Source organism: Nicotiana sylvestris, chromosome 6 (assembly GCF_000393655.2).
Source record: "Nicotiana sylvestris chromosome 6, ASM39365v2, whole genome shotgun sequence".
In the NCBI taxonomy this organism is placed as follows: Eukaryota; Viridiplantae; Streptophyta; class Magnoliopsida; order Solanales; family Solanaceae; genus Nicotiana; species Nicotiana sylvestris.
Genome location: NC_091062.1, coordinates 59173568 through 59199717, shown reverse-complemented (window position 1 = coordinate 59199717; position 26150 = coordinate 59173568). Strand labels below are relative to the sequence as shown.

Sequence of the window (26150 nt, the reverse complement as noted above, 5' to 3'; positions counted from 1 at the left end):
CAAAATTCTAATTTAATTTTTAATAATTTGTGATATTGTGCCCACACTGGCAAAGTGGCAATTAACGGAATGCAGATTCTATAAGCTGTGGTAATTACTTTGGTGAAGAAAGAAAGATAACCATTAAATGACCCATAAGTAAAGATCGCTTGTTCAATAATATTCACGCAAATTGCATAGTATAAATATTATAGCAAAAATACAGTAATAATTAAGTTTAAAATAATTTTGATTTATAGGCAAATAAGAATGAGAAGGTCCGACGAAGATTCTTTTCTATGCGGACAAAGATTTGAAATTCTATGCTAATTTATTCTACCGCAAAGTGTTACTGTCCGAATGGGATTAGTATGACATTGGAATATTACAATTTTATCCACCAAGTAATTATTTTTTGTAAAAATATTTTACGGCTATTTTGGTCAACCAACATTGTATTCATGCTTTTATAATAATATAGATAGATAATATAGTACTCCTTCCGGTCCAAAATAAGTAATTTTTTGATTGTTTTCACACATATTAAGAAATTCATCTTTTAACATTAATTAGCAATAAAATTGACTATATTAACCTTTATTGTCTCTTCACATAAATACTCCTAACACATATTCCAACATTAATTACTCCAAGGGCAATGTAGGAAAAAAATAATTAATTCATTCTTGAAATATGAAAAAATCACTTATTTTGGACCACAAGAAAAAACCCAAAAAATCACTTATTTTGGACCGGAGAGAGTATTAGATAAAAAAAAATTCTTTTGCTAGACCTTACAGGTTTGCGAGCTATTATACCAACTCTTAAGATTTCCTGTTCCAGACAAATAAACACATCCACAAGTCGAGAAGTGTAAGATCAGCAATTAATCCTAAATTTTAATTAGAAAGTGTAAGTTTGATAATTTATAGGATGCAGGAGTCTTTGTCATATTCATGAAAATGACACAATAACTTGTCATAACGTGTGAAAATGATATACTCCCATGCAGCAGCAGTATAATAAAATGACCAGAAAAATTTAAACATTAGGAGAATTGTCGAGCAAAATAGTATCATGGGATTTCAACGATGGAAGGAGCCAACTGAAGAAGCCAGCACCAGTTTCTCCCCTCAGTCTCTGGACTGAGTATTCCACTAACATATTCCAAAGCTCCCCAGCAGTCCACCCCTGTGAAGAAATCCATTGAGCCACCTATTCCAGGTTATCAACAAAGAAATGTCAACAATGCAATATATATTAAAACCTAGTACATTGGTGCTACAGCTACAGCACACAAAAAAGTCAAGATTTCCTAGTGAGCAAATTTATGCATCTATTATTTGACCAACGTAAGGATCACAAAAGGCAGGACCTACATAAGGATCTGTTTAGGACAAACCTCATTTACCATTTCTAGCATCAATAACCATCAAAACATAGCGAGTACTAAAAATTACACAAAATTTCTATAGCAGAGGAGCCTTTTTGTCACGTATTGTCAAAGAAAGCAGTCAGATACAACAGTTCTTTAAAATCTAAAGAGCAAGCAGCCTCTAATAACCTTCAGACACTAAACCAAAGAGATCACAAATAACAAATGGCAAACATACCATGAAATGGAAGTTCAAAATTAAAAGGTATTCCCTTTCAAGCAGAAGCCTTCTCAAAGACAATCTCATAGTTTAGAAGACTAGTACCTGTCCCAACATCTGCAGTGCTTCCAAGTCAAATGTATAATACAAGATGAAAGGTCTGAAAGCCTGTCAGAGAAGAAAGGAGAGAAAATTTGAAAAAAAAAATCAAAGTAAAAAGAATTAGGAAAAGTAGTTCAAGGGAAAAAAATGGGTGCTCACGCCTTCACATGAATATACAGGACATAAAGTGTTTATATACTGCCATTAACCATTTTATGTGACATGATGTGTTGGAAAGTGAAAGGGAAAAGTTGTAGAAATATAAAACAGTCAGATATCTGATGAAATCTTGAACATAAAGCATGAGAATTATATAAAAGGTGAAAGCAAAAGACTACCCTTTGCCTTGCAAGAGAGAAACATTCCTGTAACAAAATGCTGGGAATATGTCCAAGGAGAGAATAACCTGAGATGCAGCAAGCCATTGAAGCATAGCTTTAACTTGAGAATCCCCACCGAAAGCACCACAACCCCAATTTCCCGTCACAACCCCAATTTCTTGCTGGTAGTCTGAAGGCTGACAATTGTGTGCCTCATGATTTTCGAGCAACTGGCTAGCCAAAGTTTCCTCAATTGTTTGAGATGATGTTGAAGGATTTCCAAGAAACTATTGGTGACAGGATAATAAATAGCCAAAAAGCAAGTCAGACAATTTTTTTTTTTTTAAAACACGGATAGCATAACTGGAGAGATTCCAAAAAAGTGGGAGGAAGGGGGTGAAGCAGTGAAGAAAATGAAAAAGTAGGAGGATCTAAAAATAGTAAGAAGGAAGATACTACCAAATGATAAACTTCAGAATGTCCACCAGATTCTTCATCATTCAGATCATGCTGACGTCCCAGGAAGCCAGCATCTTGAAAAAGCTTTTGATACTGATGACACTTAAAATGATCCAGAAAACCACAAAGAGCCTTGTTAATTTCCCTACAACAAGTTGAAGGACTCGGTGTTGTCAAAGCGCGAAAGGGGCCGAAAGCGCCAAGTCTTTTACTTTAAGTGCAAAGAGCAATTAAAGTGTGAGCTTTAGTGAAAAAACGCGCAGATGAAAATAATACACATACATACTTACATACATAATGTAAGAAAACAAAGTGCAAATCAGCTAAATCATATGCAAGGAGAAAATAAAATTGAGAAGTACAACTATGTACATACCCATATGAAATCATAAACTCAGCCAAGTCATTCCCCAGTGAATTTGCTAAATTAATTTCACCTAGCTTAATCTAATTTCTGGAAGTGAAAAGTATCTATAAGCTTTTATCAAAATGATAATTGTGTCTATTGCCCTCATTTCTCAACCCTGTTCAGTATAAATGGCAACAATTCCATGGCTTAAAACCAATGATTAGTTAATCTAAACAAGTATGTGTTTACCTAAATTTAAATATTCTAAACCTATCAAATTAACATAGAGGCTATATGAGCAAAACAATGTAATTCTATTGAACAACTACTCTTTAAGCATGTAGATTTGATTCAAAGACAGCAAAAGGTAGCAGAGAAAAAAGAAGCCTGAGAATTCTCACTTCAAGAAAAACCTCAGAAGTTGGAGAATAAAAAATTATCATATTCAATTGCAGTACAGAGTGACAGGTCTCAGACTACTACTACAAAGGAAAAGTACATTCCTGTTGGATGTGTTATCCATTTCGCCTATAAAACACCAGCTCTGATGCTAATTAATTTGGGACATTTCGCCATAACCATAATAACTACTTGTCTAACTTTACTTGAGGCTTGGATATAGAAGAACTCAAACATTCAACAAATAGAGAAAAAAAACTGAAGATGAACTTACCAACCTCTCAATTTTGATACAATAATAGGAGAACAATGAAAGGAACAAGTAGAGACTCCAATTAATTCACACAACATATAAATACAAGCATCATTAACCAAAGACAAAGCAGATATGTTCTTTGTTTGTCCTTATGTTTCTTTGTGGGATATGTAAGACAAACTAGAAAGCTTTTGAAGCTAATCACCAGGATTAACTAAACGCCCAAATGTCAATCAAACTGAACAAGCAAGTTTGCAGGTTTAAACACAGCTAAGGGACAAAGAAAAATATACCTAATACCACAATTGTTAACACTGAAATAAATTAACATCCATAGATACTGGCATGAATTTCTGGTTTTTTCATGCTAGTATTTACCTGAATACCTTAAATCCAAATGGCTCATGAAGGTAAAATCTTCCCACTGAAGACATATTGTTAGATCCCGAAATACTTATACCCAGGCCATCCACTGCTTGTCTTGTTCATAATCTTTCATTCAAATGATCCCAAAAGTAAACCATCTCTTCTCTCAGGAACTTATGGATTAAGCTCTATTTCAACCAATTCTGGTGAATTTCATCGCATGGGCAGGCCTGACAGGCAAGGATCTATTCACAAGATAGTTTTGTAAATTATGTGGGTATGTCCTAATCCATTCATTTCTTTAACATAAACATAGGTGGAATAGTACACAAACCACCTGACTGACAGCATCTAACTGTTAGCCACCTTTATCTAACATCAACTCCAAAACATCAGCTCATAAACTTTTACTTCCTTCTCAGCTTTGAGCATACTAAACCTCATTAATACTTCCTTTCTAATAAAAAACAGAACCCAATTGGAGCTCAAAAATAATCAAAGTACTGACAGATTCACAGTAATCTCTTTTATGACCCAATTGACCTTAAGAGAGAATCTTACTCCAAATAAGATTTCCAAAGTGTAATAAACACTCACATACCTTAGGAGGCATTCAATCCTGTACTGCCTTTTTCCTGGGCTGCTTAGTGCATCTATTGCAATTATTCTCCTCTTACGCCTTCCAAGAACATCAATTTCTTTTCTGTCCACGTGGTCACCACCAAAACGGAACGAAGAAGCATATCTACACCAATCAAAGACATTTAACATTAGATTATACATATTAAAAATTATGGAATTGCAGTTAAAGGTAAAAACTGCCAATAAAACTTCATTGTGAAATAGGAAATTTCAGCCAAAACAAATTAGCAAGAAAATTTGAATATAAGTTAACTTGCTTATGTAAAATGAAATTAATTCTCAAACTAAGCTCACCCAGCGTAATTTGAGAACCTCTCTGTACCCACAATTTCAATTGCTTCATTGTCTGCCATGCAAGGCAAGAAAAGCATGCCAGCAATTAACTCTGGATTGATCATAAAGCGAATCTCTTCCTAACCAAGGAAATATTAATATAACATTTTAGATTTGTCCAGTTATATCGGTCCCAAAGAGGCAGAGGTTGCTTGAAAAAGAATTTAAACGAGAGAAATATATATTAAATCACCAAATTAGATACATCTAATTAAAGCAAATTAGGAGCAAGAAAACCCAGAAAATATTATCTTCTTTAAATTAATACTCCAGTAAATAAATAGGATCCCTCTTCCTTTATATTCTTAACTTATTCTTACTTTTTTCTTTTTCAAAAATTCTACTTTTATATATATATATATATATATATATATATACACACACACACACACACACACACACACACACACACACACACACATATATATATATATATATATATGGAGTAATAATAGCAAACAAATATATCAAAAGATAAAACTGAAACTATGTTGAGAAATAAAAACCTGTACACAGCCCCTACTGAGAGCACCACCTCCAAGATACTTGTTCGCAAAATCCACTTCTATAGCTTCATTTGGTTGATCTTCAATGAAGCCTGAATTGGAAATCTAAAATGAAACAGAAAGATGTCATCCTTTCGAAAGTAAGATCTTTTATCACCAAATAGAAAAATATAGTTTCATCTCTTACCTTAAAAGGGCAAAGGGAAATATTGGATTGGCTCCAGAAATTTTCCTTTGGATAAGGAAAACAAAATGTACCATGTTCTAGAGCAAGAACTTTCCGCTCAAATGACACGTAGCCCCCGGGCATTGATGAGGCAATCCTCTCAAAATAGTGAACAATGCACTTTAATTTATTTTCAAGTTTCTCATCATAATGATCATATAAATACCTGAAAAACATGTTTTTCACCAGGTGAACTATCTTTCTGCATTCAGAGAATCGGACTCATAAATGGCATGTTGCAACCAACCATAAAAGTGCATAAGAATAGCTTCAGACCAACCATAAAAGTGCATAAGAATAGCTTCAGACTTCAGTAGATCATTTCCATAAGTAGTCTCAGAACTGGAAACTATACACTGCTTTTACAGCCTTGGATTACTCCTGATAAACCATAGTTAGGATCTTATCCTAGAGCGTTTTTTCTTGTGAAACAGCTCGACCGCCATTCCCTATCTCAGAATGCAATATCAAACTCCTCACTAAGTGATATGGGTACAAAGTGTCAGTATTCTGTAAAGGTCTCAACTTCAACATGCTTCATTCATTTACAACAATTTTGTTCTCTCAAACTCCTAACGAAAACTTCTCAAAACGACTAACAACAATTGGATTCATCATTCTTCATAAAACGTTCTGCTTAAAAGTTCTTAAGCTTTACTTCCCAATTCAATTGCCAACTAATGCCACTAATACATTTAAAATGTATCCTCCATTTTAACAAGATGGTTTACCACATCAACCTCTTTCAGAGTTCAGAACAGACTGTTTCTTTTAGTGCTCTCATAACTTCTAGCTTTGCATCCCCAATCCATTTGCGTGAGCTGTTAGTACATACTGAGGCATATGCTTTAACATAGCAATGCTGCATTTTTCTCTGGTGTTAGATGGGGCTTCTGGAAAGTGGAACCCCTATGACAAGTTTTTCTTTCTTTCATTGAAGAGTCACATATACTCCTGCTAATCAGTAAATCTAGAGTCTAGACATATTAAGTAGTGCATTGTTGGTTCTTGAACTCCATAGTTTAGAAGTAACCAACAAAAAGAAATAAATTTATGCTTCCATCTCGGAGTTACACAATGTTGTGCAACTTTAGGCATACAAGAGAAGAGAAAGGGGATGTGTGAAATATGCTTGATGGAACGCGAAAGCCATGAAAAACAACAATGATGGCATTGTGAAAGGCCAAAGTAGCCATTTAGGTAGAGAAGACTACATCAGAAAATATGACATTCAACTCTTCCATATTAATTCCAATACTGTCACAACGAACACAAAAAAATTATGAACAAGCTCTTTTCAAGTTAAAGTTGTTGAAGTGGAGAAGTTCTTTTTTTTTCGAAGTGGAAACGAGTTTCACAATGATAACTATATCAGAATCAAGTGAAGTAGGACAAAATAAGGGGATGGATAGCCTGCAAGTAGGCTCAAGTGCTATATATAAGTATGGCTTCTTTTGTAGCTGATTTAGTGGAAAATTGTTGGAACTCAACGGTTCGAATGTAGCAAAATATGTTACTGTTTGTGTATGCAGCTTTTTACAGCTGAAAAGAAATAATAAGGTTGTGTTCACATACCTTAAAACAGAACTTAGAACACAACTGACATGAAAGATGTATAAAAGAACCAATGTTTCAGATACACACAACAGCTATAAGAAAATAGACAGCCGATAAAACATACGCAAACAAATGATCAAAGTTGATCGTCGGGAGATGTTTGGCACCTCTTTCACTGGTCGGGAATAGACAAAAGAAGGAACATGCAAGAAGAGCACCGACTAATTCCTGCAAGAAAATGATTTACAATCATGCTCAGTGATACGCTATATATACTTGCAGAAAAGTAAAGAATCGGATTCTAATTCATACATTAGTGCATAAAAGTATACTACTTCATCGAAATAATTATACTTTTAACAAATTTCAAAGAAAACCTTACTATTCGTTCAAATGTATGCCACCATAATCTGCAAGTGGACCTCTGAAATTTGTTAGTAGAAGCTTAGTATTGTGTTCTTTTATAGTTTAGTGTTTGCCCGGAGTACTTTTGGGTCACTTTATTCTGGTTAGAAACTTGAATGTTGGCAAGGTTTATTGTGAAGTTTAGAATCTAGTTTTTAGAGGCCCTAATTTGCTTTTAAAGATAACTTATATTATTTTAAACGCTCAACCATTTGGTATCCAAAATTCAATTATCAGACTAATCCAGAGCCGCACCGCCTAGGGGGACATTAAGGGAAAGCCCTCCCAGGGTTGAACTCGAGACCTATGGTTAAGGGTCCTTGCTAGTAAAGGCAAATTATTTGACACCGGAATGAAATGGGCCATAATACAATGGAGTGGTTGCAGATGACTCAAGTATCCTTCCCCAACTAGCCTGAAATTTAGGTATGGTTACAAATGAGGATGTGAGTCCTTTTAGTGCTCAACAACAATAACCACTACGCCTCAGTCCCGAACAAGGTGGGTTTGGCATTAGTGTAAATTACAACATCCTCCTAAATAAATACTAAATAATCAAAGTATAACCATCATAAAACCTGAGTGAGGAAAACAATTCCAGACTGCTGTGATTCCAACAAGCGAAGACCAGTATTGACTCCTTTAACAATTCCACCATCCGCCTTCTCATAGTGAGACTCTAATAAGGAAGGCAACCGCAAAAGCAAATCGGCTAATTTGGGCACCACTTGTTCGAACCATTTAGCAGCTTCTGCCCTAGGAATTAACTGCATCAAAACATTTTCACCATTCATTCAAAAAAAAACACCATACAATAATAAAATAAACAGAGAATCGAAGGTGAAAAGTAAAAGGTTTACGTCGTCAAAGAAGAGGGCAAAACCGTCAGAAGCGGAGGAGGAAATTGAAAATTCAGGGAGGGAGAGGGAGTTTCGGATGTCGGAGATGGCGAGGGAGAGGACTTGGCCGGAGTTAACGTTGCTGTAGAGAGGGCCTTGAGAGAGGGCTTTAAGTGCTTCAACAACAGGCGGTGGCCAAAAGAGGGAAGATGACCGGAGACACAGTGATAAGAACGGAAGGATTGACGTCAGGTCTTCTCTATTCTCCATCGCTGGACCTTTGTCTCTCTCTACTCTTCACCTACATTTTCCGTTGGTTGAATTCAAACTTCAAAGACTGACACTGTTCCTCTCATTCTTTTTGCCCTTTTCAACAGATGTGAAAATTTGGTTTACATTTTTCTTTTTCTCTTTCTTCGTCATTATAATACATTACAGGGAAAATGTCCAAATATACTCCTCTACTTTGTTATATTGTTCATATGTACTCTCCGTCATATTATAAGACCACATTCACCCTTACCGTTACCCAACTTTATAAAATACCCCTCATTAAACGAAAAGCCATCAATTATTAGGGATTACCCGTTTTTAAAGAGTAAATCTCACTTTATACCCATTAATTCCAAACTATTTACCATTTTATTGTCCAGGTCCAAACTATTTACTATTCCTACCTATGCTGCCCAAACTATTTACCTAGTTATTTCCCAATTATATGAGGGAGTAATAATTGGAATCACGTGCAGTTTGTCCCCCAGCTCAATTGCTTCTCCAACTCCTCCACTCTGCTCTTTTTTCATTTGAAGCAAAAACGACAATCCCAATTTCAGTAATCAAAAATCCAAATCTCATATCATCTATGTAAAAAGCACACATATGTGACCAAAAACTACTAATCTTCTCTTATTGTAGTATTCTGGGGTTCATCATCAATGGCAATTCACATTTGTTTCTCACTAATACCTTCTTCTTTCTCTTCACCCAAACTGGTTTTTGGAGATTTATTGTACAAAAATTCAAATCCACCATCGAAGGACCTTGAAGCTTGAAACTCATAACTTAGTTTGTTTGAGTTTTTAATTATTTTGATCCGATCCTATGTGGGTTTGTTTGGAAAGTTGATTGGAGGTTGTAGCTAAAGTTTTAGTCAATTTGGTAGAGATTTTGTAGTAGATTTTAGAAGTTTGGGTTGAAATATAGTTGAACAAGAGAAGAAGACGCATTTGTATTGTATACTCAAATAGTATACAAATATACCATTTTGGTATACAATTCATTCCAACTATATACCATATTAGTATAGTTATATACTATATTGGTATCATATGCTAGTTGAATCATTTTTTGATTGTATTAGCTGCATTTATTAGTACAATATTTGATTTTCTTTTATTAATAGTAATATAGTACAATATCTTGAAATACTTTATTATATTAATATGTGGTACACTATTTTTTTTTATTTTTCTCTTTATACATGTGTGTTATGTAATAGTAGTATAGTCATATAGTTGCCGGGAATTAATCAGTAAAACTGTATACCATGTTGGTATAGTTATATGTCATATTGGTATCATATGGTAGTTTGAACATTTTTTTTGTTGTTTTGGCTGCATTTTTAAGTGAATTCTATTCTGAAATTATTTATATGAACGTGATTTGCAGTGCTGGAATTTTTTTGTGTTGATGGATATAGATTATGTGTATTATGTAATAGTTTTTATAATTATAGGCAATTGTTGGAACGACCCATACAAATATAGACCTTGGTAGTATATGGAATGAGCAAGTTTCTTTGCGAATATTTAGTTTGCAATGCGAGCATGTAATTTTCTCATACTTTTACTGTATCCTTTAATGTTTTGGTACAGTAGTATAGTCACAGATAGTTGTATCAATATTCTAGAGCAATCATATACTCTATTGGTATACATGTATACTATACTGGTATCATATGGTACTAGAAGTCTTTTTTGCTACTTATATTTTTATTGTATTTTCTAATATTTTATTATCATTTCTATTCTAACTAGTATATATGGAGATTTAGTGGCCATAGATTATGTTTTCTTGCTCCATCACTGGTTGGCGTTATTGCTAATGGTAGAGTATGTACTGATATTTGTAGGGAAGGAGATCAAGATTTGCATGGCAATCACGTGGAATTAGAAAAGGAACAAGAAATACAGAAAAAAATAAAAATTAAAAAAATAAAGGAGTCAAATTTAAGTGTGAAATAAGTTATGATAAAAATAACAATAATACGATTTAGGCAAAAATAAATGAATAAAAGAGAAAACATAAAAAAATAGGAAGAAAATGAGAAAAAAGAAAAGGAGGAAAAAAAGAAAAAAAAAAGGAAAAAGGAAAAGAAGCATAGAAATAAAAAAGAATTGAAGAATAAAGAAAAAATTCCCCACAAAAACTATTATGGGTAGAAAATGTAATTAGTTTATGTATAGAAAAATAAATGAATAGACAAGAATAAATAATTTTATTTTTGTAGGTAACTGTGTCAAAACTCCTTTTTAAAATAAAAAAGTTTCGACCCATCGACCCATAATCCATTTAATCAAATAAACCCATGGGATCCCTTGTAGTTCCTGCAATTCTTAGATCTGCTCCGTGTGTGCTCTACTAGAGAAGGAAATATTCATCGCTCATCAAGTGGGTTCCTCAAATTCAATTGATAGCTCAATAAATTTCTTTTCCGTCTCATCTTCTCTCTGGTTTGCTTCCTAAGTTGAGTGCGTTTAGCACATACCCGAAACAAAAAAAAAAAACGAAAATAGAACTCAAAAACTCTAAACCAGATAACTCAAATAGAATGAAATCCTACAAGAAACCAAATTAAATAAGCACAATCAGCGAAATTAGAGAAGAAAAATGGCACCTTTGCAACGTTCACAGAGAAATTTTGGTAGCAAAACCATAAGATATGGCACTTCTCGATTTTTCTCCGATGAAAAAGGTGTGTTTTGGGTGTTTTCCATATAAAATTATGAGTCTCTTTTATTTACTAGGCGATGATGGCATGTGCCAGCACAGGCCCAATATGAGTCGAGCATAGAGTGCCTTTGTCAGAATCATTTTTGATCCTACACAAAAGATAAAGAATATGGCAAATGTGAGTTTTTTACTTCATTTTTACCTTTGTAATAGCTCTAATTCTTTCATTTGGTGAATAAGTCGAGCATGAGCCTGCTTTGACAAAATATTTCATACTAAGTGATACACACTTAATTTACATACATTTTGAACAAAATATACATTGTTTGCGTTCACGGGAGCATCACATTAAGGGATGTTTAAAGTGCCACAGCATTTACAACATGTATAATACAATTATTTACATATGCTGTCTTTGATCTTCTTTCTGGTCCTTTTTCTATTAGCTTTTGACCAAAAATATCTGCAAACAAATAAATATGTTATAAATTGGAAGATTACATATCTTTAGGCAAGAATATGATAACTTGTTATAGAAACGCACAGTTAAAATTCACAAGATGACAAATTTTCAAGTAAGCAACACAAAGAAGTACTTTATGAACTAATTTGACCTACTTTTAATTCAAAATTGATTAGTCTCAATTGTAGATGCAATGATGAAGTAGAGATGAATATATGAACTTTCAATTACTCAAATCTTTGAAAAGAAAGACACAGACTACACAGCATAGCGTAATTTCATAGCCAGTCACACTAAGAAGAACTCAAACTCTCACACTTAGAATTGTTAAACTGCACTTAGCAATACAACCGGATACATCATTACTTCAATCAGCAACCCAAAGATCAAATCCAGCAAAAACCCACTGATCAACAACCAACTACAACAAAATTCACAACCATAAATTAAACCTACTTGCAAAGTAAACCTTGTTCTTAGTCGTTAACAAAAAACCTCCCAAATCCCCCACCAACACATTGACTTTTCTTCTGAATTAATCACTCCAAAACAATAATAAATAAAAGAGGATTTTAGATTCACAAAGTTGTCCAGCAGAAAATAAATTTTAGATTCCACACACACTTGATGAATACTTAATAGGAAGGAGTACAAATTAAAAAACAAAAAAGAGAGAGAATAATGAAAGAGAAACCTTGAGAGGATGAAGACCGGCTTTGAGATCGAGAGCAATGTGTATCCGGCATTTAGTCTCAATCACACTTCCATGCTTTTACATATAAAAACCCTTAAACTTTTCCCTTTTTTTCTTAAGTATAAAGAGAGTCCAATAAAGGAACAGAAATACCAATCGATTAAATGTCACGACCCAATTCCCGAACCTGGTCGTGATGGCGCCTCTCATGAAGACAAGGCCAGCCATTCAACTCAATTCATCCTTTTAAGACAATTAATTAACACAATTATAGTATAAACATGGTTTAATAATATTCAATAGCAGAAAGTATAAATAAAATACGGAAATCCAACCCAACTCAGCCCTAACCGGGGTGTCACAAGTCATGAGCTACTACAGAGATTACTAAAATTCTACAAAGTATGGAATTAGGAACGACATCTGAAGATATCATAAATACAGAAGATAAGGGAGAAAACGGGTCTGCGAACGCCATGCAGCTACCTCGATAACTCCGATGAAAACTGAACAGCAGAAAACTCGCTCTATGCCTCAGGAATACCTGTAACTGCACACATGGTGCAGGGAGTAATGTGAATACTCCGACCCAGTGAGTAATAAATATAAATAATAACTGAAGGTAAGAAAACACGTTAAGGCACACAACACTCTATACAGAAACAGTGAAATCATTTAAAATAACAATTCAGTGAAACATCATGTGAAATTTCTTTTAAACCAGTAAAAAAAAGATAATTTGGCAGTAAAACAACGAGTAGAAATCTGCCCCTCGGGCTTAATATCAAAATAATAAGTAGAAATCTGCCCCTCGGGTTCAGTATCAAAATAATAAGTAGTATCAGCCCCTCAGGCTCAGTATCTCAGAACAGTATCAGCCCCTCAGGCTCAGAACAGTATGAAGCAACCAGTCAATGAAATAAGAGCACATAATTATTATGGCGGATAATGCAGATGAAGAATAAATGCATAAGTGCAATGCAATGCATATGACGGTACCCTCTGGTACCCACTGCGGCGTGCAGCCCGAGCCATCCATATTTATTTATCGTCGACGACGCTCACTGGGGGTGTGTACAGACTCCGGAGGGGATCCTACAGCCCAAGCGCAATAACAAGCCATCTCGTGGCATCAATCAAGTCCTGGTCAGTCATTGTTACCTGACCAATTTATATCATACAGTGCCATTGTTACCACTGTTTCAAATCACATCATACAGTGTCATTGTTACCACTGTTTCAAATCACTGCTGCGGCGCGCAGCCCGATCCATGCTCAGTCCAGAAATCATAATAAGCCCCTTGGGCATTTGTAAAACAGTAGTTCTCAGCCCGAAATATCATTTAAGTTTTCAAATCTTAGAAAGATGGCTGAGTTTGCAAAACAGTATTTAAAACCTTGGACTGAGATCAAATGATATGCATGTATGCGAAAACAGTGATGTCAATCCCTGAAGGATTCAAATAATTGGCAAGAAACCCAAATGTAACAATTAAATCCAAGTAAAGATGATTTTCAATTTAGTTCAAGTAGAAAATACGGTAAAAACATCTCTCGGGACGGACTAAGTCACAATCCCCAAAGGTGCTCTACCCCACGCCCGTTATCCGACGTGCAAGTCACCTCAATATAGCGTTACGATGTGAAATTCCGGGGTTTCAAACCCTCAGGACATCATTTACATCAATTACTCACCTCAAACCGGCTACTTCTTTAGCTCGCGACGCCTTTACCCCTCGAATTGGCCTCCACGTGCGTCGAATCTGCCCAAAATCACAACGAATATGTCGCATTATGCTAAAGGGACAATACCTAATCGAAAGCAATCGAAAAATATCAAAATTTACGAATTTGACAAAACCCGAGCCCCAGGCCCACGTCTCAAAACTCAGAAATTTTTATACCAAAATGTTCTTCGTCCTCTCACGAGTCCGTACATATAAAGAACACAAAAATCGGAGCTCGTTTGACCCTTCAAATCGACCCTAGAAAATCTCAAAAGCACAAGCCCTAAAACCCCACTTTTCTACTGATTTTCATGTTCTAATTCACATATAATCTTGTATTTAACTTGGAAATAAGTAGAAACAACTCACCTTTGATGCTTAATAAAATCCCCCTTGAAATTCTCTCCAAAATAATCCAAGCCAAATGAAAGAAATGAAAGAAATAAGCCAAATCCGTGTTTAAAGAATCTGCCCGTGTTTCGTCGAGTTGTACCTTGCACTTGTGCTATACAAGTTGTACATCCTATTAAAATTTTCCCTTGTCGGACACCTTCTGTTTAAACACCCATAACGTCTTGTATAAATATACAAATTACAAACGATTTGAAGATTTAGAAACTAGACTCGAAGATCTTTAATTTGATAGGTTGTACACCATATAACTCTTTATATATCCCGAGATATGAGCTTCTAAAGTCGGCTCCATGAAATCAGAAAATTCTGGAGAAACTGCTCCACCAGTCATCTTCAATCGATCATAATTTTCTCTACAGATGTCCAAATTACGATTTCCTTAGCTTTCTGGAAACTAGACACGGCTACAACTTTCGTTTTTGAATCATCTCAAAATTCCTTGTAGATCAAAAGATATAGGCCTCTGAAGAATGCTCCACGACTGCACATTTGCTGTCCAAAGACAGCTTAGCAGCAGAAATTGCAGCAGCTTTTTCTTTTCTTTTTGGGTCCGAATTCCATTTTGTTAACCTTCCGAAATCCACCCGAGGCCCTCGGGACCTTAACCAATTATATCGACATGTCCCACAATATCATTTAAACTTGTCCCAACCTTTGGAACACCCAAAATAACATCAAAACATCAAATCATCATCGGATTCAAGCCTATGAATCTCAAGAACTTCCAAATTCCATTTTTGATCAAAAACCCAACCAAACCATGTCCAAATGACCTCAAATTTTGCAGACAAGTCCAAAATGATATAACGAAGCTACAGCAACTCTCGAAATTCCATTCCGACCCTCGGATCAAAATCTCACCTATCAACCGGAATTCCAAAATACTAACTTTGCCAATTCAAGCTTAATTCTACACCGGTCATCACAAAAATATTCCGGACACACTCCCAAGTACCAAATCACCTAACGAAGCTATCCGAACCATAAAATTCGCATTTCGAGCCCTCTAACACATAAGTCAATATCCGGTTGACTTTTCCAACTTAAGCTTCCTTAAAAGAGACTAAGTGTCTCAAACCTTACCAAAACTAGTCCGAATGACTTCAAATTTTGCACACAAGTCACATTCGACATTACGGACTTGCACCAACTTTCGGAATCGCATTCCGACCCCGATATCAAAATTTCCACTTCCGGTCGAATTTTCTCAAAAACCTTCAAATTTCTATATTTAGCCAAATGACTTCAAAATGACCTCCGGACATCCGAATTCACTTCCGATCGCGCTCCCAACTCCAGAATCACCATACGGAGCTATTCCCAGACTCGGAATCCCAAACGGACATCTATAACTCTGAAATGCCTTCCAACCCAAATTTATGAAATTTTTCTAAAATACTAACTTCCACAATATACGCCGAAATGCTCACGGGCTATCCAAAACCAAATCCGGACATACGCCCAAGTCCGAAATCATCATACGAACATGCTGGAACTTTCAGATCCCAATTCCGAGGTCGTTTACTCAAAATTCCAATCTTAGCCATTTTCTTCAACTTAAGGTTGCCGCAATGAAAAGTTTCTTTCCAATTTGACTCCGAATTTCCCGAAATTCAACTCTGACCATACGTACAAGCCAATATACCTGAAATGAAGCTGTTCATGACTTCCAACTGCTGAACGACGCGCTATAGCTCAAAACGACCGGTCGGGTCGTTACATTAAAGTTACAAACTATACAAATAATAACAATCACATTCTCACCAAAAATGGATTATATTATTAATTTCTCTCTTTTGACATTAGAAGGTTATCGCAAAATATCTCGATACATGGAAACAATATTTACTAAATTAGCAAAACTTGTAGTGAAATTCCTAAGAAATGAAGAACACAGAAAAATGAATCAAAATGTGACCGCTGAGACACAAATTGGAGCAACATACTACAACAAAATTCCCCAGCTATAATGGAGAATACCTGAATGGAATGTTCCTATAATGAGACGAGTGACAATACCTGAATGGAATGTTCACTGCGAAAATCTAAAATTGCCTCCGCTACAATTTTTGAGAAATTTTTCACCCTGAAAATCAAAGAGAAGTGTAAAAGCAACATTAATGTAGAAAGTGGTAGCCACAGAGAAGAAGTCTAATTCAACAAATATTATCTAAAACTTTCGTTGTCTAAGCATTTCACTCGACTTCTTTGGAAATTATTTGTCCATGCATGTGAAGAACTCGTTCCATGTGTCTAAGATAAATATGTTTAGAATCATTGGATCATGCTTTTAAAGTTTAAGTAGGACTTTAATCAAACATAGTAATATGAAAAGGAAAACAGATCTCTAAACTTGAAAATAAACAGTAGGCTAGTACTGTAGGAAACAGGAACACCCAGAGATGCCTATTATTTTAATAAAAATGCTCTTAAGAATGGATTAGAGAAGATGTTGGCAGCGGCTAGACAAAATAAACAGGAGAGGGAAAGAAACAAACTGCAATTACCAGAAAACGAAAGTAAAACCAACATTTTTCAAGCAAAAATGTCTAATATTCTAACTACCTCAATTTCCATAGTAAAATGATCACTCTGCAAACAAAAAGAAGCAATAAACACCAATGTTGACGCTTCCACATGGGAAAAACTTTCTCTGGTGAAATTAACTAAAGAGTAAGCATGAAGCAGGATGAGAAAAGAAAACATGAAGAATCTAAGAGAAAGAAGTTGCAGTTTTGTGAAGACAATTATCGTCACTCAATTTTCAGAGTTGAGCCAACTGATTCAATTACCATTTATTTTTAATGCATTTGTAATCTGATTCTTCATGAATTTAATTTTTTCGCAAGCATTTCTAATTCTTGCATATAAATTAAATCTTGTCGTTTATATCAGTTTCTATTTGTTCTTAATTTGGGAAAATAAAAAATTATTTTTCAGTCCAATAGCAAAAATACCACTTTTTTGGCGTTGAAGAACTCCAAGATTTGCCCCAAAAAGTCAGAGTAGATCGGAAGAGAAAACTCTATTTTTGGTTGAAATTTAAATTCTCGGAAAGAAGCCTAAAGCAAATGAATTTACTTACATGATCTATTTCTTTATCATCATTTACTACCAATCCCACTCCCACACTTATCTTTACATAAAAAACCCTTAAACCTTTTATCTTCCTTTTGTCGGCAATTGATACCAGCTATGAAATTGAGAAGTATAAAGAGAGTCCAATAAAGACACTGACCGAAAAGAATATCAAGAAAAAAGGAGAAGACCATATGGGGCAAACAAATAAAAGAACATAGCTGAAATTACAACATCGGTTGAGAAGATGAAAATGAACGAAGAAGATGAAGAGAACTGAAATGCTTGAAGGAGCATTAGTTGAAAGTATGCACAGAGAATGACGAAAAACTAATATTTCTCTGGCCGCCGGAATAAAGAACACGTAGTTTAGAAGCAAATGAAACGGGCACGTAATTTCTCCAACACAAAAGTGATATTGATAACTGATGGTAATAGTCTATAATACCCTCAGATTCTGATTTAATCCCTTAGAAGCACACATGTCGAAATCAAGCACATATATAGTGGAGTGTAGCATGTGTTTAGCACAGGCCCAATAGTTATTTAGTGTTAATTTTTTTTTTTGCAGTTGTTTTCAACAATACTTTAAATTGTCCAAGGAAAACATCATGTTCCTTTACCCTGTTTGGTATTTATGAGATTTTCTTTTTGATGATACTTTGTTCATTCCATGAAGGATTGTTAATATATTATCAATTTTCGAAGCATTTTAACAACTCTGACAACTGATATATTAAACTTCACGTGAACTGTGATGGTTAAACATTATAATTACAAATCAACTTTGGCGCTTCACAGGAACATCAACTCCATGGTGGAGTACTTAGTGTTGGAATTGGTAATCAAGGATAAAATTCAATCATTTACATAAGTGCAAGAGAAAATCATATACCAATCAACCAATATATTTTAATGCAACTAATGTTCATACTCTTACTTTTTCTTGTTCAACATCCATGTAAATGAAGGGTGATAATTACAAATACTGAATGAACAGTGACCATGATCGATGAAATTTTGACTAACATTAATATTTGCATAAGAATCTTAGACACAACAGAAGAGGCAAAATAAGAATGATAGAAATAAAGAAACGATAGAACTATTATATATTCTACATTATTATAGTATAATAATTTTATATCTCAATATTTTAGTAATATTTGCAGTAGTTTACTATTACAGATAATATAACAAAATGAATATTTAGTTAAAGTTTAAAAAAAAGCAATTGGAGTTCAGATTTGTAATCAAGTAAGCTAACCTTGTGTTGTCGTGATATTTGTTGAGTAGAGGAGCATTCAGAAAGCAGGCGTAAAAGTGAACATAACTGCATTCAAAAAGAGTAACCAAAAAAAGGACAGTAGAAACTTCATATTATTTTGCAAAAGGAAGTTAATTAAAGACAAATTATCTTTTGAGAAGAGAAGAGCATCTTGTACTCCATCATATTTCTAGCCAAAAGTTGGTATTTTCTCTGAATTCTCTTGGCATAACTCGTAAGAAGAATAATATCCAATATCTACATTCTCTTCGTAACTAAGAAGAAAGTGAAAGGAAGAAGCAATACAGCTTTTTCATTATCATTTAAGAAGTCATAGAGATTCTATTGTTTGATTTCAACTCGATTTTTTCCTAGATAAATGACTATTGAGTCATTACAATGCATTGTCATAGACGGTTAAAAAAGAATGTGATAAAAGTAGGTTAAAAATAACTGTCAAGAGAAAGGCCACTGAAATAAAGAAGCTTAACAAAGGAATAACACAAGAGCAACATATGAATTGCCTATTTTTAGCAAGTATTCTTATCAGAGATAGTGAGCAAGTTAGTAATTAAAGTTTCTTTAACAAATCATCTATTTGATGCGAACCAAAGCTTCTTTACTAAGAATCTAATAAGTGCTGTAAGTGATTGCACGAAAAACCCTCTAAAGAGGATTAATTTCAAAACAGTCATTTTCGAGCGTAAATGTTTTTTTTTCTTTATTGTCCCAAATTACTATGGAAAAATTGCAATGGCTTTATATCGGTTAGTATGAAAGATTTTGAAAAAATCTAGATTTGTAATCAAGTATACTAACCTCATGTCAGCACGACATATTCCTAGTAGAGGAACATGCAGAAAGCAGTCGCAAAAGTGAGCTTAACCGCATTCAAAAACAACACCCAGATGTGGATTCATTTGCATCCCAAAATAGTAGAAAAAGATGTTTCACTGGCAAACGTGTTAACAAATCATAGTCGTTTAAGTTGCTTGTTTTTTGTACAAAGTTAAATTTCATATTAAATTTAAAAGGAACATAAATTTCAAATACCTTTCAACAGTTTTTTGGAGGGAAAATTTTCATTTCCGCCTTACATTTGTTGTAGGAATCATTGCCTTTGGTTGTTATGTGTGGGTGCTCTTGTTTCTCTGGGGCAACGTGTTCAATTTTTCGTTTACTTCCTTCCGCAACATCCTTGATGGTGGCTGGCATTTGTGAGATACCCGAATTACTTTTGTCCATGAAAGACAAAATAATTAACTTTTCTGCCTCATTGTTTCTTGTAAACAACTTTTTTATTTGAATCTTGAAGATCTTGCCAATCAATAGCTTTTGCGCGTTCACAAGAGGCAACAATTATTTCTGTAAAGATAAAATTAGTTATTTATGTGTTAGAGGGGGCTCAACTTATAGAAAATAGTTGTTTCTGGTTTTTGAAAATTAACAATGTACCTTGACATTGCAGATATCATAAATCTCTTCCGAAGTGAGAAGCAATATTTTTTCTACAGGCTCGTCGGAAATAGTTGCTATTGTAGAACCACTCTGATCTGTAAGCGTCAATTCAAATTGGCACCTAGTTGTAAGATAAAATGATTGGTTAATTAAAAGATGGTGAATATATAATGTTAAATATAAACAGTTATGTGGAAGTTGCATGTATACCTGGGAACCAACTGAGTAGCTTGACGGCAATTAGTGCAATAGAACATTCTCCGTGAGATAGCTCGTGTGAAGTGTTGTTTGCAGTCTGAACAAGCTAGAATAGACAATCGTTGATTCTTATTTTGTAGTGTGACTTCAGCCTGTATGTAGAATATTTGGCCCTGAAAAATATAAAGATGTCGTATATTAATTTTTTGTTATTAGAAAATAAAGGTAAAAATTTGTAACATTGCATATGTGAATATTTAGTGTACTTACTGGATCTTGCTGTCGAATTTCTACAATTGGTACTATCTCTTCTTCGAAAGGAACATATAAAAGAGAGCCTGTTGGACCTGTGCTCTTCATTGTATACGCAATAAGCATTTGTTGATTTTGTTGGGCCCTTTAAGTATGTTAACATTTCAAAATTACTTCTTCTATACGTTCAAGCACATATATGACCAATAATGTATTGATTGCAATACCATGTTCTCAACGCATTTGCTTGTGGGTATGGAGGATTGATTTCAATTGTTGTACTGAATCTGTTAGTCAATCCTGCATGCATTTGAACATTCAGTTCTAATTTGGTCGTCTGGTAAATGGAAAACTAAAATATAATTGCGTATATACTTTACTTGTATTGAATTTCTAGTCCATCTTGCAGACATTTGAGGTGTTTTACCTGACGACGACTTTGGTCTTCCAATTTTTCTAGCAAGGATGATTGGGTATTCTTCTTTAAGCAGTTAGAGTAGTTTGTTCCCTTCATGATCAATAAAATATTCCCAGAGTGTGAATTTCGTTGGTTTTTTCCTGTATAAAATAGAACGAAATTGTTAAAGCACTATATTAAATCAATACGGGAATGTCAATGCTTCGGCAACACGAATGAGCATCAATTGGAAGATTTAAGTGTAAGACATATATAAAAAATGAACACATATTGATATCTTAATGTGTAGGAATTTCAATAATGTAATTACTTTCGAAGAAAATAGGTATTCTTTAAGCTCTTCGCTATTGATTCCTAACAAAAGCTTTTAAAGATAATACTTTGAAATATGAGATGTTCTCGAAGTGCTGATAAGTCTCAGATCTCAAATAGATGGTAGAATTGCTTCATTACACTCTAAAGATATTGATGTTTGCGAAAAGATAAATGAATATAATTTACAACTTGCTGTAGCAATGATCTGATTAGTTCCAACATAAAGATGTTTTGAATAAGTTCTGATATTGCGATATAATTGTATTATACAATGGAAAAATATCTAATAGAGATGCTCTTAACATTGAGATGCTGCTCTTTTCTATTAGATCTTTGTGCATTGGTAATATCTGCACATTTGAAATACAATAATTTGTAAGCACATTTCTAATGTGCAAAATTTTAGCATTTAGCAAGCTACGACCGGGTGAATGCTTTGAATAAATTTTTTATAGTCTACTTATTAGTTTTTGTAAGTGCAGAATAAAAAGAATATAGTGCAGAAATAAAACATATGTGCAGAAACTGAAATTTAAGTGCAGAATGAAGAAAAACATAGTACAGAAAATGAAAAATATGTGCAGAAACTGAAATTTAAGAGCAGAATCAAGAAAAATATAATGCTGAAAATGAAAAATATGCGCAAAATCTGAAATTTAAATGCAGAATCAAGAAAAAGTTAGTGCAGGATCTGTGCAGAATCTGAAACATAAGTGCACTATCTAGATTATTATAGTGCAGGAATTGAAATATATGCAGAAACTGAAAAATATGCACAGAATACAGAAAAAGTGCAGATTGCAATAAATTATGGTGCAGAAGCTAAAAATTAAGTGATAAATGGAGAAAACTAATTACAGAAATAGCAAATGCCAAAAGTTGAAACATGTAAATAATTAAAGTCTGAAAACTTCATAATTGAGTCATACGAAATGAACTTAATTCGCTTAGTAGTCATCACATTATAAAATGAACTTGCATCATTCCAACAAAATAAACACAGTGGAAATGACTGTCACATCTATGATGCTATGCAACTTGGTTGTGATATTAATTTGAGAAAGGGAAATATGAACAAAACTAATGGAAAAACAAGTTCAAGTTATGTGTTCACTACATATTGGAATGTTGTGAGTAAAAGGAATGCTTTGAAAATTAGTACTTTAGTGCAATTGTGAGCATTTAGAAAGGGATCGGAATTATGTTTTGCACCGGTCAAACTCCAAGACTTAATTTAAATAGGTAATAGGAGTAACTTTTATCAGTATATAATATTAGCATATTTAGATCATTCTTTTACTTTGAAAAGTTGAGCAGTATTAGATTTTTCTCTTCGCTAATAACAACAAGAGATCTAATATTTCAACCCACAACCAACTCAGCAAGTCTTCGCATCACTTACCAAACAGATGAAGTTTTGTTTCTTCATTTCTTCTCTAGGAAGAGCAATTGATTTTAAGATGCAAGAGTTGGAATAGGTGACTGTTGCTGATTACAAGCTTTGTTTTCTCTTTTGTTTCGAATGAAGTCGGACAATTTTTCTTTCTACCGGTTTTTGTGCTGCTTTTCACAGTTTTTCAACTTTAAAGTTCTAACCTTTTTGTAATTCCCCCATAAAAAACTAACACTCTTATCTTTTGTTTTAATTCCAGACAACAAAAGACTTTTCAAATTCAAGTCAGAATCATAGAAATCAGAGGTACTTGAGATTAGGACAAGATGAAGAGACTGAAAACAGTAAATTATTGGAGGAATAAGACCCCTTTGCCTTATGTCCATTTTCATCAACATCAAATCAAGTAAGTGAGCTTATCTTATGTTAGGAATTAATTAAATAATCGTCATTCATTGTCCAAATACTAAAGATTACAGATGGCAAAAACAGTAATACCCCTCATATTTGGATGTTAGTAATAAAGTTATATTCCATAAACAAGATGAGCAATAACCATCGGAGTTAAACCAAAAAAGGATCCCAACCCCAAACTGAGAAAGCGAAGAAAGAAACGGGGTCAATTTTAATCCAAAGTACTGAATTTCAAATATAATTTGATTTTAAATCCAATAACTAAATATGATGATTATTTTTTCCTTTCATCGAGAGGTTATAGAGGTCATATTTTGTTCCTTCCAAATAGATGAAGAACAACTACAGATAAATTAGAAAGTCATTGTTAAAGAATAAGATAAGCAACTACAAACTTGGTTATGCTATATTTCTACATTGCAAGGCATTATGTATTTCTCTGAATAATTTTTAACAACAATCTAATTTTTTGGCCCATATAATAGTAAATAACGAAACATATTTGTAATTTAGCTTTTAGTAGCTTTTCCTTAATTTGTTGTCTTGCCATAACTAAAATTTTCTTTTCTGGATCATTGCTTCTAACTTTATTGACATACAACTAAAAAATTTTAAAATCTTAAGAGGCAATGATATGTTGTTATACTCTTAGATTGGTGTGTAGTTTTAGCAACCACACATCGTCACTTCATGCAGCTATCCTGAAAATTATGCTTATAAATAAAGAATAAATTGAAAGTTTGAAGTCAATCTTGAAAAACATAAATTAGTTGCAAAAAAATTTAGAGAAATTAAAACTTACAAAATCAAAAGCACAATATGATAGTAGCTCTAGTTTTTCTTATATTCTTATAGCAAGAGAAACAATAAGAGACAAAATTTGCATTGTTAGGAATATATTTAAAGACATGATTAAATATTATAGTGATCTATAAATGTTGGTAGTAAAAACCAAAATCATAATAATTCCGGTAATGCTTACTGGACCTAAGTATGCTTTGAAAGATCATAATTACAGCAAAACCAAAGGTGAATTGAAGCATGGAAAGTAGCCTTTTAAAGGGTACAACCTCAACTGGAATCTCAATTTCATTTATTGTGTGCTATTGGTAGACAACATATGAAAAGTGAGATAACATATCACACTTGAATCATCAATTTCTATTTGGACCCAATAAAACAAGTTCATATATACTTACTGATCATCCATGATGATAAAGTCTTGAATTCTCCTCCCATTTGGAGCATATGTTGAGGGACTGGCGTTGAGCACAATGGCAAGCATTGTCACACCTCCTTTTTTCGCGCCCGCGGGGCGCATGGGAGTTTTTTCCAATTAAAGGACAATCGAAACGGGATTTATTTGTTTATTTCAGAGTCGCCACTTGGGAGATTTAGGGTGTCCCAAGTCACCAATTTTAATCCCGAATCGAGGAAAATAATGACTCTATATTACAGTCTGCGTACCAGAAATCTAGATAAGGAATTCTGTTAACCCGGGAGAAGGTGTTAGGCATTCCCGAGTTCCGTGGTTCTAGCACGGTCGCTCAACTGTTATATTTGGCTTATTTATCTGATTTTTAATACAATATGAACTTATGTGCAAATTTTAACTTTTAACCGCTTTATTATTATTGTTTTTACAAGAATGTGAACATCGCTTAAAACACGTCTTTGGACTGCGTCACATGAAATGCACCCACAATCCGGAACGCATTTTATTTGATGTTTTGAGATTTGGATTTGGGTCGCATGAAATGCACACCCGAGCTTAAGAAAGTAAATTATTAAACACGCGCCTAAAGAGACTATCGCGTTATTATTTTTTGCGGAGGCCGCGAAATTCGCTAAACGGCCCTCCTGAATTCTAAGTAATTTTAAACAAGTATTTACTGAGGGCCCCGCAATTTGTATTTTTATTCGGCGAGGCTCATCTCATTCTTATTTTTTAAAGAATTTGTAACGTCATGGAAATGCATCTCGGGCCACGCCACAATCAATGCGCCCGTGACTAGAGACATATTTCGACTCCGTTGAGATTTGGATTTGGGTCACATAAATATGCACCCGAGTTTAGGGAGATAACATTATTAAAGGCGCGCCTAAAGCAACTAGCGCATTATTATTTTTGGGGAGGGCCGTGAAATTTGTTAAACGGCCCATCCCGGAATCTAAGTATTTAATACATATATTTTGTGAGGGCCCCGCAATTTGTCCCTTTTATTCGGCGAGGCTTGTCCCGTTTTTTATATTTTTTTTTTGCGAGGCTCGTCTCATTTTTACTATTTAAGGGCAAATTTAAAACAACTACGATTTCCCACCAGTGAAGCCATCCGAGATTAAACAAAAAAAAACGATTCTAACAGGTAACAATATCCATGGAAAAAATGAAAAATAGGATAACCTCGTTCATATGCTCACATTTACTTTAAACATGCAGTAACTAAACATAACATAAACATTTTTAACACAACAACAAAAATTGCATTGTTGACATTCATATATATCGAATATTCTCATTTATTGCCTTGAACCATAATATGCAAAACATGAATGAAACGAAACAAAGGACGAAGAACACCAACCTTCGAACCTCGACAATCCTAGAACGACAAACACGATTCCGACGGAACTCAAGCCGGACCTCTCTGAACGAAGAACAACGACGGAACCTCGGACAGCAACCTCGACGTACTGGACCTCGACGAACGAAACGACCTCAAAAGAAACTGAAAGCTCGGCCCGAAAATGCTAACAACCTGCCATGTTCGCTG

The 26150-nt window shown here is 34.3% G+C and overlaps 2 protein-coding genes across 17 annotated transcripts; both read right to left on the bottom strand.

Annotated features, from left to right (window-relative positions):
* Positions 1 to 853: 853 nt before the first annotated feature.
* On the bottom strand, positions 854 to 8729 carry LOC104243500 (poly(ADP-ribose) glycohydrolase 1-like). Its single transcript, XM_009798690.2, has 11 exons — positions 8355 to 8729; positions 8073 to 8261; positions 7214 to 7317; positions 5494 to 5698; positions 5307 to 5411; positions 4762 to 4880; positions 4427 to 4570; positions 2456 to 2600; positions 2083 to 2283; positions 1680 to 1742; positions 854 to 1194 (listed from the first exon to the last, which is right to left on the bottom strand). Exons 1-11 carry the CDS (start codon positions 8601 to 8603, stop codon positions 1021 to 1023), a joined length of 1698 nt encoding a protein of 565 aa, XP_009796992.1. The 5' UTR covers positions 8604 to 8729; the 3' UTR covers positions 854 to 1020.
* Positions 8730 to 11541: 2812 nt separating this feature from the next.
* Positions 11542 to 18129, bottom strand: LOC104243501 (uncharacterized). 16 transcript variants are annotated; one of them, XM_070150154.1, is made up of 6 exons: positions 17822 to 18129; positions 17149 to 17236; positions 16603 to 16669; positions 14138 to 14205; positions 12929 to 12992; positions 11542 to 11748 (listed from the first exon to the last, which is right to left on the bottom strand). In XM_070150154.1, exons 1-5 carry the CDS (start codon positions 17853 to 17855, stop codon positions 12977 to 12979), a joined length of 273 nt encoding a protein of 90 aa, XP_070006255.1. In that variant the 5' UTR covers positions 17856 to 18129; the 3' UTR covers positions 11542 to 11748; positions 12929 to 12976. The 16 variants fall into 16 exon arrangements, 3 of the variants coding, with proteins under 3 accessions (XP_070006255.1, XP_070006253.1, XP_070006254.1); XM_070150152.1 differs by lacking the exon at positions 14138 to 14205; XM_070150153.1 differs by lacking the exon at positions 11542 to 11748 and having other exon boundaries at positions 12698 to 12992; positions 17822 to 18128.
* Positions 18130 to 26150: the final 8021 nt, after the last annotated feature.